Below are 13,644 nucleotides of genomic sequence, written 5' to 3'. Positions count from 1 at the left end.
TTTCTACGATGACTATTTTTGTGTTTCATTTAATACTGTATGGACTGGGACTTATTTATTTCATGAATATCCCCACACTTCTCCCCTTGCGCTTCTCGTTGACTTCATATTTTACATTCCTTCCAAATGCAGCTGGGATCCACTTTAAAGGATTGGTTCACGTTTTTTCAACTCTGTCTTAATTCAATACTGATGTGCCAGTATATATGTTGAAATGGGTCTTGGTCACTGTAACAGTTCCTACTCTCCATACTGGCCCTGTGGCTATTCTCCCTGAAGCTAATCTATATTACACTGTAAGAAATGGGGGCCATAATCCACAGCCCTGACGGTGTGCAAAAATGCATTCCAAAGTTCATATGAAGCTAATATGATGCTTCAGCAGCCTCAGTTAGCTAAATTGAGTCAGTATATTCCAAAGTTGAAGCCAATTTGAAACAAAATTTCCTCTTTTTGTTTCTCTGGCCAACCTGCAGTAGATAGATTCATTCTAGTAGTCGCGTATAAATCTGTTGCCTGAAGCAGCTTTTTACACACATTACAAAGTGAACCACACACTGCGGTAAATACACTCACCATCTCAACAACTGTTGTCAGCTCAACTGGTGACATTTTCTCACAGCCTTTCTTCTACTGAGCCTTGCAAATGGTGTATTTATGTCCATTTTGCCAGCTATTAGCCACAACTTAGTCCTTTAAGGATCTCTCAAAGGAAATATCTGGAATGCATTTTTTTCCCGATTTTTCACTTGTTTCTTTCACAACACACCAGATTTGGTGAGACCAACTCAGTATAACTCTGACTGCTGAAGCCTCATCTTAGCTTCAGCCGAACTTTGGAATGCATTTTTGCTGTGGATTTTGGCCCCCATTTCTTACAGTGTAGTCATATTACGAGAGAATAGCTTCAGGGTCAGTGTGGAGAGTAGGAATTGTTACAGCAATCAAGACCCATTTCCTTATACATGATGGCAGGTCAGCTTCGTGTTAAGACAGACTTGAAAAAACCCAAATCTATCCTTTAAATTGATTATTTATTAGGCAACTAAAGCCTAAAACGATTATGGACATTTTTTTTCAATATAGAGGTGATGTCCTTGGTCATATGAGATTCTGCTGTGAAAAGGCTGCCTCCCTTCCTTTTCACTAAGTCCCTGTTTTCCTGTTTTTGTGTGTGTTGGTGCAGATGATCAGTGCTAGAGAAAACAGGTGTGTGTAATTAGCAGTGAGAACTGGGCACTGACAAGTTGTGAAAAGGAAGGGTGAGACGGTTACAGAGGAATCTTATATTAAATGCTTTGTACTACTTTTTGTGTTTTCTTTGAAAGCATTGTATTGTTCTAGTTCACTTTATGGTAACCCAAGGAGATGGTAGGTTCCATTGAGGTGAGGCTGATTGGGAATCCACATTAAAAGCGAGATGAATGATCAATCATTACAGATACCATGTACCAAGTTCAGAACATAAAAACTGCAGGTGATTGTGTGATTTCAACAGCTGTCTGTGGAGATAACGCTTCACTAAGCATGCCAGAGGAGAAAAAAAAAAAAAAATGCAAGGGGTCTCCAGGTGAAAAACATCTCACGCATGTGTCTCCAACCGTGTCTCAGAAGTGTGGATTGATACATCTGATAAAATGGAAGCATTTCTGTTGTGTGAGTCAGACATCAAAAATGCTTTTAAAAATGCTTTCTATGTTCTGTGCGGATTGCCCTTGAGAGGGTAAAAGACCAGTCACTGTTCTGTAGTGGTCGGGGAATAGGTGGCAGTTTGCTGTAAGTTTGTGGGTTTTATTGGTTGTTATTTGCCTATTTTATTAATATTTTTGTTAATATACATCACCACTTTTTTTGCATGGAAGCCTGAGTACAAGTCTGCTTCTTCAACATCCTCATCATAGTTTCCAGTGTCACCCATCTACTGCTTTTCATACAGGGTGGGGGCAGCACATCTGCTTTGGCAAGAACTGGAAACATCCAATTTCTTAGGACACATATTGAGACCATATTGCATGTGCATATGGACTTGTGAATGGACATATTTAAATGTGTACTAGCTAATGAAAGGTTCAATAATCAAATACAAAACAGTAATGCTACATGTAAACATTTAGACTGATACAGTATATTAGGCTAAGATCCTATTTTGTCCAAGCGCCTTGTTCATGTAAGCAATTGAGGTATGTCAAAAAAATACATTGTCTCATCTATTTCAGTTTTTTTTATTTTTTTTTATTGGTGATACTGTTAACGAGACATAGTGGAAAGGAAAAAAATAAATAAATAAAAGACAAATAGACAAACAAACAAACAAACAAAACAATGACAACATCATATCACAACGAAAAAGAAAATAAATGTAGAGAGCAACTAAGCAATATGGATTGATTATGGGTGATAGGGAAAAGGGAAGGGGGGGAGAGTGAATGAAAGTGAGAAAAGGAGAGTGAGAGAGCGGGGGGGGGGAAGGAAGGGGGAGAAAGAAAAAGTGAGAGCGCTAATAATTATTATAATAATAATGATAATAATAACAATACAACAATATATAGTAATAATGATAATAGTCTTGTCTTGGAGGACACCATCACCCTCCCACACGACAGCCAGTCTCATCTATTTCAGTTGATGGATGACACAGTGCATTGTATGAAAATATTAAAATCCACTTTGCGAATTAAAAGTTAGTTGAACTTTGCTCAGATTGCTTCAAAATATTTTGAGACCAATCCAAGACAGCCACTGTACAGTAGGTTGTTTCAACACATGCAGCACTTGATATAAATTTGTTGGATGTTAAATGGCACATGTGACATATCCACACTACGGTCGAATCTATAAGCTTTGTTATCCTCACTGCTATCACAGTAACAATCAAAAGTTTGGACACACTTTCTCATTCAAGTGGTGCATCCAAACTTTTGACTGGTACTGTACATCTAAGACTTTGTTAGTTTCATGGGCAACATTTTTTTCTTTGTCACTAAATATTACCTAAATGTTCTGACACAATGTCCTATGTCCTCTTACATCCATCTATCACAGTCGCATTGTTTGTTATGACAATTGCATTTTTTTTGGTGTAATAAATGTGGACATAAGTGGTTAAAGAAATATGATACATATGTTACAGTGGCAATAATCAACTTAAGTCACAGAAACAAATGTACAAGAGCGTTCCATTATCTTCTCTCTTTGTTTTCAGATCGCTATGTGCTGGTTGGCAGTCAACATGACAGCGACCAGGGAGGCGGGGCTTCAGCCATTATGAATCAGCTCATCGCAGCGTTGACCGAGCAGACCAAACGAGGATGGGTGCCAGATCGTACCACTGTGTTTTGCTCATGGGGAGGCTCAGCCCTGGGGAACATCGGGTCCTATGAGTGGGGAAAGGTCAGCAAGCATGAGAGCATCTGCTTTATTAAATGTCAACTTAGGGGTCAAAGGTGAAGGCTTCTAACTGAGGCTGATGAAAAACACCATGAATGAAAGTAGACACTGGCAACACACGTTTACTTTACAGTTACACATACTATATGAATATTGGCACGGAAAGTCTCTTCTTCATCTTTTCAGAAATCTTTCTTAGTCTTTTCTCTACTGCTGTAGTTTATCAGCCAACTGAGAGACAAGAAATATAACTTGAAGGTGACTGTCGGTTCCATGTAACAGCTTTCATTAACACATATGAACACTGACTAAATGTAATTTGACTGAATCTTGCACTATGTAATTTTTCTAATCGAAGTAGAAATAGCCATGATTAACAATTACCAGAAGAGAGAGGGGAGCCAATCAAAGCAGTGGGTGTTCCTTTTCCTCCGAGATAGGAATAGAAGAACAACCCACCACAGCTGCAATCAGGCTTTATTGTTTTGATTCAGTGGGTCTCAGATATGATTGACTTTTCATTATTCATAACTTTTCAGTTTGACTGGCAATGCCTTCCTATAGCATTAGAAAAAAAAACACATCTGGCTCATGACGAGAATGTTTGTGCAACAGTCCTACATTCTTGTACTTCATAAAATTGTGAGGTTATATTAAAATGTAGGTTTTAAACTAATGTTTTATTCAGATGAAATGACATGGCAAGCAACAACAGGAGAGGTCATTGCCAAGCAATAAAGAACAAGTACCAAGGACAATAATGTAATCCTAAGAACTGGAAAGGAGACATTTTATGGACTTAAGATAATGATGATGATGATGATGTGATGAGTATGATGATGTTATACAATATGATTAGGATTGAGAATGTAATGATAATAACCTCTGTGTGTGTGTGTGTGTGTGTGTGTGTGTGTGTGTGTGTGTGTGTGTGTGTGTGTGTGTGTGTGTGTGTGTGTGTGTGTGTGTGTGTGTGTGTGTGTGTGCCCTTCAGGATAACAGTGTTGTCCTACAGAGCAGTGCAGTGGCTTATGTCAGTCTGAACTCTCCAGTCAGAGGGACAGAGACTCTCAGAGCTACAGCCTCCCCAACTCTACTGCAACTTACCTCCGATATTCAGAGAGTAAGTATCACTGCTGTTGCTAGCACTACCACTGCTAGTACTACTATGGCTGCAAACATCAGCACAACTCACTGCAGATTTACAGTGTAACTAGCAATATTACTACTGCTGCTACTACCAATAGTACAGATACTGCTAATACCTTTTCTAGTAGCCTACTGCTACTGCAACATGCCTTAGATATTGAGGGTAACTAGCAATGTTATTATTATTATTAATGCAATGTGCCCCAAATATGGCAATGACTAGCAACAACTGCATCTTAGATAAAGACTCAGTAGCAATATTATAAATGCTTCTTCTACTAGTACTACTACCACAACTATTAGCACTATGTAAGGTTAAAACACCCACTTGACCTTTATTCTAAAATTTAACATATTTAGCAGTTCATCTAAATCTCTGTGTTCAAATGAGCTCTGAAATCCACAGCATTTATCCTGCTGCAACACTGGTCTCTGTTTAGTACCAAAACAGCAACATCTTTATGCTTTATAATATCATACAGTATGTGATGATCTAATAGGAATGTAAGTGTAAAAACTGTAATATTAGGATGGTCACCATTTTTGTGGCCATGTATTTCAATTCAAAATCATATATAATGTAATTAGATATCAAAAATATAGAAATAATAGAAATTTTGACAGAAAGTTTGACCTCATATTACTACATGTGTTAACTGCTTTTTACTATTTTTGGAGGGACAATTAGTTGATTTTCTTATCCAGATTTTCCTTGCTGTGCTGCCCCCACACTTGGAAAAACCCTTTCGACTTTATCGCCCATACTTTGGTTATTCTACCTCCTTCAATGCTCCTTATTTTTCTCCACTTCAATCTCTCCAGCTCCTTGTTCCTCCTCATGCTCTCTTTGTGTTCTATTCGGCTTTCATTTGAAAGCTCTGTATGTTAACACAGTAAGGAGCGAAATATAATCACAAGAAGTAGGAAGACTTCTACTTTAAAGTATGTCACCTACTCTGTGAAAGGGGGAGGATAACACTCCCAATATGAGCTAAATAAAACTAACTTCTCTCTCACCCATCCCACACTTCACATTCACACACAATCTGCAATGGCCATTCTACTGATTACATATAGCAGCTCTATGATTCAGCCTCCCAAACTGTCTCTTTATTCCAACCTGGGGGTGTTTTGCAGTTACATTCAACCCTCGCAGATATCTTCTTCCCAACTTTTTACCATCTCTTTAAACTTAGAAAACTTTTGCCTTTTGAAAAAACACACCTCATTGTCACTCTCATTTCCTTCCCCCGCCTCCCCCTCTTTATTTTTGTTCTTTCTCTTCTCCCTTAAGCACTGCATCTCTCTCTCCCCACCTTGCTCCCTCTCCCTCTATCACCTCTTAATCTCCTCTTTCATCAGCAACACATCCATCTCCCCCTGCCTCTCCCCACTCTCTCATTTCCCTCATTAAAATCTCCCTTCTTTTCTGCCTTCTCTCTTTGTCTCTTCAGGTTACGGTATACAGTATTTTTATGTGTCTTTAGGTTAGTCATCCATCCTCAGGGAAGATTCATTTTCCTGCTAGGCTCATGTACAGGAGGTTATGGGTGGTCAGATAGTCCAGCGCAATGCTCCCTTTCTTCCCCTCTGCTCTGCCATAAACTAACTAATTAGTAGTATTGGCCCAGTCTACCTGTGACATTCAGCTGTAATGAAGCTACACACAGCCTCTGCCAAAGCCATATAAAGAGAGAGGAGGGAAAAAAGAGATAGAGAGAAAGTAACTTCTACTATTGTTCTTCTTCTTCTTTTGTACTTTTTTTTCTTTGTTCTTTAATGAAATATCTTTCACAGAAAAAGGAAAAAAAAAACTCAATGTGTGCACATACTTGAAACCCTGCTTCTGCTCTGCTTTATCTATTAAATTCATTCATTCTATAAGGCCTCATGGTAAGCTTTTTCATGCCTGTAGAAGCAGGAGCAACACAGTCTTCTCTTAGAAATCAGGATTATATAAACCTTATGCTCAGACGTCATTCTTACCAGTTGTAAATACCCAAGAGACATTACTGCTGCTGTAAATACTGCTGTAGGAAAGAGGGATTTACAGGAGCTTGTATACAGTGTGCTTCAATCTGATTGGCTTTCTCTTCATTGCCAGAGGACAATTTCTCACTCAGCTCGACACTTTTTCAATTGAAGTCTTGCTACCTAACGCATAATTGCATCCATATTGCTCCATATGCCCATTTCCATTGACAGTGCCTCAACCCCACTTGTAAATTTCATAGTGTTCTGTCAGGAATGGCTGGCTTTGCTCCTGAAAGCTGAATTTGGGGATAAAACAATGCAGCCAGAACAAAGGGAATTTTTAGGGTTGGTGTCCTGTCCCCAGATGACAAAGGTTTTTGTTTTGTTTTTTTTCTGGCTGTTTATACTAAAATCAGTGACCAGCAAGGGCAGTTTTTTGCATCTTCGATTGTGACTACTTTGTTGCTTGAAACCTGAGAAGAAGCAAATGACGTTAGAACAATGCATTATGGAGCTGAAAAATCAAGTCAAGTCAATTTTATTTATATAGCACCAAATCACAACAGAAATGATCTCCGGGCACTTTTGGAGCTTAGTGCATCATGGGATGTCTTTGCCTCTAGCAGGCTCTGCCTCCCATCCTACTTTTGGAGACTCTAGGAACCACAAGTAAACCTGCATTCTGGGAGCGCAGTGTTCTAGTGGGGTAATAGGGTACTATGAGCTCTTTAAGATATGATGGTGCCTGAATATTAAGAGCTTTGTAGGTGAAGAGAAGGATTTTAAATTCTGTTCTGGGTTTCACTGGGAGCCAGTGCAGTGAAGCCAAAATGGGAGAAATATGATCTATTTTTCTGGTTTTTGTCAGTTCACTTGCAGCTGGATTTTGGACCACCTGGAGAGTCTTTAGAGACCAGCATGATAATAAGAAATTGAAATAATGAAGCCTAGAAGTAACAAATGTATAGGCTAGTTTTTCTGCATCTTTTTGAGACAGGATGTGCCCGATTTCTGCAATGTATGTGAAAAAAGGCAGTCCTTGAAACTTGTTTTATGTGGGAGTTAAAGGACATATCATGATCAAAGATGACTGCCAGATTCCTTATGGTGGTGTTGGAGGCCAGGGTAATGCCATCTAGAGTAGTTATATCATTAGATGATGTGTTTCTAAGGTGTTTAGGGCCAAACACAATAACTTCACGTCTTTGTAGGGGGCTATAGTAGCAAGCTGAAACGTTTCTGTGTAGCGACTTTATGATTGTGTACAGAATCTCTATGGTCTGAGTGAATGTCTCAATACTGCTCTGTACTAACCTTAGAATCCTGCTAGAATCCCTCCTCTGTATTTAATTGTTATTTACCCTCTCGTCTCGTCTTGTTGTACCTAATTGTCCATTCGGTGGCAGCTGTATCTCTGGCACGCTCTATCGCTCTATTCATCATCTCAAGAGTCTTTGAGCTGCCCCAGGTACGCTCCCCACCTCCCAATATTTAGAAACAGGTCTAAGCATGTCATTAATCATGTTTGCGCAGCGGCCGTAATACTTCCTACTTATCTTACTTTGCTGGGACCTGTCTTCCAAATCGAGATGCTGCTGCACTGATAGTTTTGGAATGGGTGCTTGGGAACCAATTACAATACAACTAGATATTTTTTTTACAGGGTTTCTGCAATGGTGGGGAGGCAGATGGACAGAAATAAGGCAAGAAGAAAAGAATCAAAGGAGGAAAGAGAGAAACAGTGGGAGCTTTAGTGGCTTGAAGAATACAAAACAAATGGAGACAGCCTTGTGCTTTAATTGGGTATTGTTACAGAGATGTGTGTGTCTAGTTTCCAGTTGGAGTGTGGGTGGCTAGTAGCAGGTACCTCCATTTGAAAACAAACGGTCACCAGTGGACAGCACATTGTTAGGCTGAAAAAAGACCAGAGTGGCAAATCCTTCATCTGCCCTCCCTCCGAGAAATGGTCATGGACCTGCGTAGAGGTGTGTTTGTGTCCATGTTTCTTTGTTTGTGTGTGTGTGTGTGCATGTATCTGTTTGTGTGTGCACTCTATGAGATTAGTCGGCTACTGCGGTATGATTTAAGCCCCTCTCAGCTCTGTGTAGGGAGGTAAGTTGTTTATAGCATAGGCGTAGATGAGGCTATGGAAGTGGGGACATGTCCCTACCAATAATTATAACAATCTTGCCATTTTAAACATTGAAACTGAAATGTTAATATCTTAAAATGAATTTTAAAAAATCCACGCAATACAAGTCCTGTTTTGGGCAAGTTATATAAGCCGATGCATATATGTATTTGTATGCACATTTGAGCAAGTGTGCACACACACAAACGTGCATACTGGTCAACAAATGAATGTCCCTACCAGTGTTAAAAACAAACCTACGGCCTTAGTTTACAGTACATGCCTTTAGTTATTCTGACATGATTCAGTACTGCCTATTATGTTGTTCATAATGGAGCTCACAAAATTAATTATACGTTTGATGAAACCTTATTATTTCTGTGGCTATTTGCTATTTTAGGGAGAGATGTGTTTGTATTACACAGCACAGAAATTGTAATTGATTTTAATGTAAATACCCAGCCATCTTACTCAACCATGTCCTCTAGAAATTACAATTATATACCACTAAATGGTTTTGCCACACATTTTATGGAGGAAATCCTGTTAGGATCAAATTTACTGGTAACATTTTTTTCTATGCACACAAGTTGTGCGGTGGAATTTGAATGTCAGAGGTAGAGAGGTTGGTGTAGAGAGTGCAGGACTTTGATTGCAGACACTGGGGTTCCTACATGTGGTTAGATACAGGCTACTAAATCACTCTGGCTAACATTTAGGAAAAGTTGTGCTCCAAGTGTCTCTAATGGAATTGTTTTTGCAAATTATTAGTATATATAAATATATTTTCTAGGAGACACAGCTGTGTTATCAGTCAGGTTTTGATACATCCATTTCAGAGATTTCTGGAGTAGAGCGGCATTTCATTTGTGGCTCTTAGAACATTAAAAAATCACAATTTTTTTCACAGTGTACAGTTATTTCGTATAATAAACACACGTGCATGTCACTTTGCATGTCATGTTTTTCTATAAAGTTGGCTGATATCTTAAAAGTAAAGTACTTTCAGTAACTTTGCAATATAATAAGTTAAGTTACTCTTACTCTCACATCAAGAAACAAAAGACATGAGACCAAACAGCTTCTTTCCCCCAAATTGGTGTTCATGCCCGGCTTCCATTATTTACATCCTGCATTTGTTTTTTTCACCAATCAAGTTGTTTAATACTGTTACTTATGACATGGTCACATAATATTTACATATTTACAATACAAGCTGATGAGCTTTGAATGTACAAGGATGTACTAGACTGTGGGACAGTTAGAGCTGCAAGTGATAAGACTGTCTGAAAAAATTGTGTCATTTCTAACATAGAAACCTGTGATATAGAAGAGACTCTGTTGATCTGTTAGAACATAATCAGCTGTGAAATATGGAATTTGAGGGAGGTGACCCCCGGCTGGGAAAAAGCCTTTTTACTTCAATGGACAAATATCAACCATAACCACTAATAATGACTGAATGGCCCCATTTCTGCTTTCTGTTGAGTCATGTGGTCATCAGCAAACTTTACATGATGTCATGACTTTGTGAGCCAATCTCATCTTCTGCATATACAGTTAAATAGGGTAACACATTCTAATCTCATGCAGTATACCAACACGTTCACAGTGGACTAATTAGTTAAAGAGATTTCTTGGACACGTTAACAGAATAATGAACACATATACTGGTGATGACAAAAATATTGATGAGCTATGGAACACATTCCCACCGGCCACACCGGTGCTCTTGATTATTTCACCATGAATCAAGAGCTGAATTTGTTACCTATTATATAAGTCATCTCTCTTGTAGATACACACAATAGTGCATCCCCATAGTGACAAATATGACCCGTGGTATGCATTCTGAAGAACATATTTATACCATAGTGCTTCCTCACATCACCTACAGTTTGATTCTTCTGTAAATGCCTGTTTTTTGTTCTCTGTCTGATTTTATCTTCATTGCGTTTCACTCTGTCTCTCCCTCTTTGTCTCCCACACCTACCTGTCTCCACCATATTGACCTGAATGGAGTCCGGCAGGTTGATAGTACTTTGAGTCTTTTTCAGAAATAAATGGGCATATTTGTAATCCTTTCAAGTGAGTCAAGGCTGATTAGAGCACAGTGCAATCTTTTTTTTTTTTTTTTTATTCTTTCAAAGTCTGGTTCAGACTGAGGAACATGCCATTTTGGGGCATCTGTGTGTGTTTAACATGCAATTGTATAATATTTTGGAGTATTTATTTTTGAGTATTTATTGTACTATAAAAGCATGAATACATGTATCACAAACCAATTCCTCTGTCCTCTTCACAGAGAAAATTTAGGCTGCAGCTATCCTGTTGTCTCTTATGTCTCCCTTTTCAGGAACTGCCAGACTTCAGTCCAATTGTCTTTTCATTTTATTTCTATTCAGTAACAGCTGGCAGGAGTAGATCTATAATAGGTCTGAGACCAGTAGGCTGGGGAGGATCAATAGAAAGATCCGCCAAAGATTAGTAGTTTGTCTTGCTACTCTTGCTTTATCCATGCAGTGTGAACAGTGGAGTGTCCCTCTTGTTTATGGCACCAGAGCTTTTAAGTTGTTTTCATTAGTCAAAATCCACATCCCACATTCAGTCCAAACTTTTAGACACAAAACTCCTCTCTCCAATAAACTGGATTATTTGTACATTGAAAACACTATGGAAATGCCCCTTTCTCCATGCGACTCAGAAAACATTCAGAATTCTACATATTCATTGCCACTGGCTAAATATAGGAACAAAGGTAACTTGGTAATTACCATCACTTACCCGTAAGAGCATGTACTAGTCTGGGCTGAATACTCAAACCTCTCTTACCTCAAACTGTTAAATCTCACATAAAGGCTATTCATTTAGAACAATAACCGTACATAACTTAAATCATCCACAAAATGCATTTCAAATGCCATAAATCTTTACATGTTTCCAATACATTGTATTTCAAACACAATTTGTATTCCCTGTGACAAATTGTCCTCTTGTACTCGCTCTCAAAGTATGCAAGGACCGGAAAAATAACGGCTGATATTTTAATTGAATTATGACACCATGACAGGCTTTCAAACCTGCAGGAGGGGATGACAATAGGGCAGCTTCAGAACTGCACTGTAAATGGTAAATATGAACATCAGCCACATTAGGGAATATGCAAGGAAGTCTAATTTATTTGTCTAATTTATATTTTTTCTCACATAAAACCAGTGGAAAAGAAACTCACAGTAAATCAACAGAATGAGTCACTGACTTTATGGCCGCGCAGCCATCCAAGATGGTTTGACAGCACCCTTGGCATAATGTTTGAAATAGTACGCTGTCGGCAATATGTTTGAATTGCCACAGTTCGTGTATTGTCAGGAAACACATTGTGTGACTGCAGCAGGCTCCATGAATCTGCATAATCATGAGGAGAAGCTGCTCGGCCTCAGAAGGTATTTATGCGACTGTCAGCGTGGCCCTTCCATCACTGTTTCATATCATGGCGACACAACATAAGTAGGGGAATGCATACAAAAATGTGTGTTAGGTGAAGAATGAGTACTGTCATTACTTGTGGCTGTGACATTCGTCAGGTGCCATGGTGTGATGCATTTGTCCAACAGCAGTTTGTAGCCTGCCTGGCCTGATGAGGCCATGTACTGTAAGTATTGCTGTTTGTAACAGGCGGAAAGCAGGTGCACTCTCGTAGCTGGAGCTTTCTTGAGATTTGTTTCTACTTAATAGATGGCCCCTAAATGAATTAAAGACATAACAGCCTAATCTGTATATAACCTATGGCTTTGGAATATACATAATTGCTCTTGGCCAGGTTTAATCAATGCCTATTCCCTAAGTGCACTGTTTCTCTGTGGGCAATCTTCTGCAAGGTTGGCTTTTAACCCACTCAACAATCATTTGATCAATTGCTGGTAGAGAAAAGTATAGAAAATGTGTTGTTTTTTTTGTTTTTTCTATACTGTGAGTGGGAAAAGGCATGCTCCGACACACACATACTATATGCATATAAATATACAGTATACTATGCGTTACCCACTTACCTTCAAGGATGCTTTATATGTTATGTATGTTCTCATCTATTTCACCCTGTCCTTACATTCTGAAAAAAAACAATAGAAGAAAAAACACCTTCCCTTTCTGTCAAATTATTGGTTGTTACAGTGATGTAACTGGGATTTACATGAAATTGTACTTCTGTATTTTCTGTGGCTACACTCAAAAATATCAAAGATTATACAAAGTAGTAGTATCAACAAAAAGTAAGTAAGATTCCATTTGCATTGTATTACATTGTGCAGGTATTTACATTTTTCATGTTCCATTATCTCTATACTAACTATAAGTATTAATGGAAGATTATAATTCAAACAGTACAGCAATAAAAACAGCACCAAACATAATTACTTTTGTTGGATATTTTCTTTATTGAATCTCTCTGTAACAAAGTTCTGTATGGTCTGAGCTAATCACAAAAATAAAAAATACTTAGGTTAATCAGCATATTAAAATTTATGATGAAAGTCCAGCAGGAAATTGAGCTAAATAAGATTCCAGCTAACCAAACCCAAGTTATTTTACTGTTGTCTTCTACTTACCACTGCATTGAGTGGGCTGGGACTGCCTACAGTGTTGCTGCTGTCACTTACAGTGCTAAATACATTATGTAGTTATTTTGAAGCATTTGGATGCTTCAGTTTTTGGGGATTTTAACTTCTTTTCCCTGAGCTTTTCAGCCCCACTTTTATGTTTTCTAAGCTTACGTAAAGATACTTTGACAGAAATGGTAACTGAGTGGGCAGCGGAGGTAGACAGCTCAGCACGCTTGTGTTCCATAATACTTTGGTCACTTTATTTGGTGGAGACTAACCTCCTTAAAATCACACAAACCCCTTTATTCATGTTTTGCTCATCTTTCCACTTTCACTCTATTTTTTTTAACCAGCTGACATGTGATCACACAGATATGATGATTAAATAATGTGCAACAATGTGTA

General features: G+C 38.5%; 1 protein-coding gene across 4 annotated transcripts in view; it reads left to right on the top strand.

The window, feature by feature from the left end:
- Window positions 1-13,644, top strand: part of LOC137188328 (inactive N-acetylated-alpha-linked acidic dipeptidase-like protein 2) — a 581,495-nt gene that overhangs the window by 388,357 nt on the left and 179,494 nt on the right. For all 4 annotated transcript variants that reach the window (XM_067597950.1, XM_067597951.1, XM_067597952.1 and 1 more), the window contains 2 exons: window positions 3,203-3,390; window positions 4,382-4,510. In XM_067597950.1, coding sequence (XP_067454051.1) covers window positions 3,203-3,390; window positions 4,382-4,510 — 317 coding nt within the window. The remainder of the gene's footprint in view (window positions 1-3,202; window positions 3,391-4,381; window positions 4,511-13,644) is intronic.

This window comes from Thunnus thynnus, chromosome 8 (genome assembly GCF_963924715.1).
Source record: "Thunnus thynnus chromosome 8, fThuThy2.1, whole genome shotgun sequence".
Classification (NCBI taxonomy): domain Eukaryota; kingdom Metazoa; phylum Chordata; class Actinopteri; order Scombriformes; family Scombridae; genus Thunnus; species Thunnus thynnus.
Note: the sequence above shows the minus strand (reverse complement) of the source record. Positions and strands in the feature narration are given on the sequence as shown.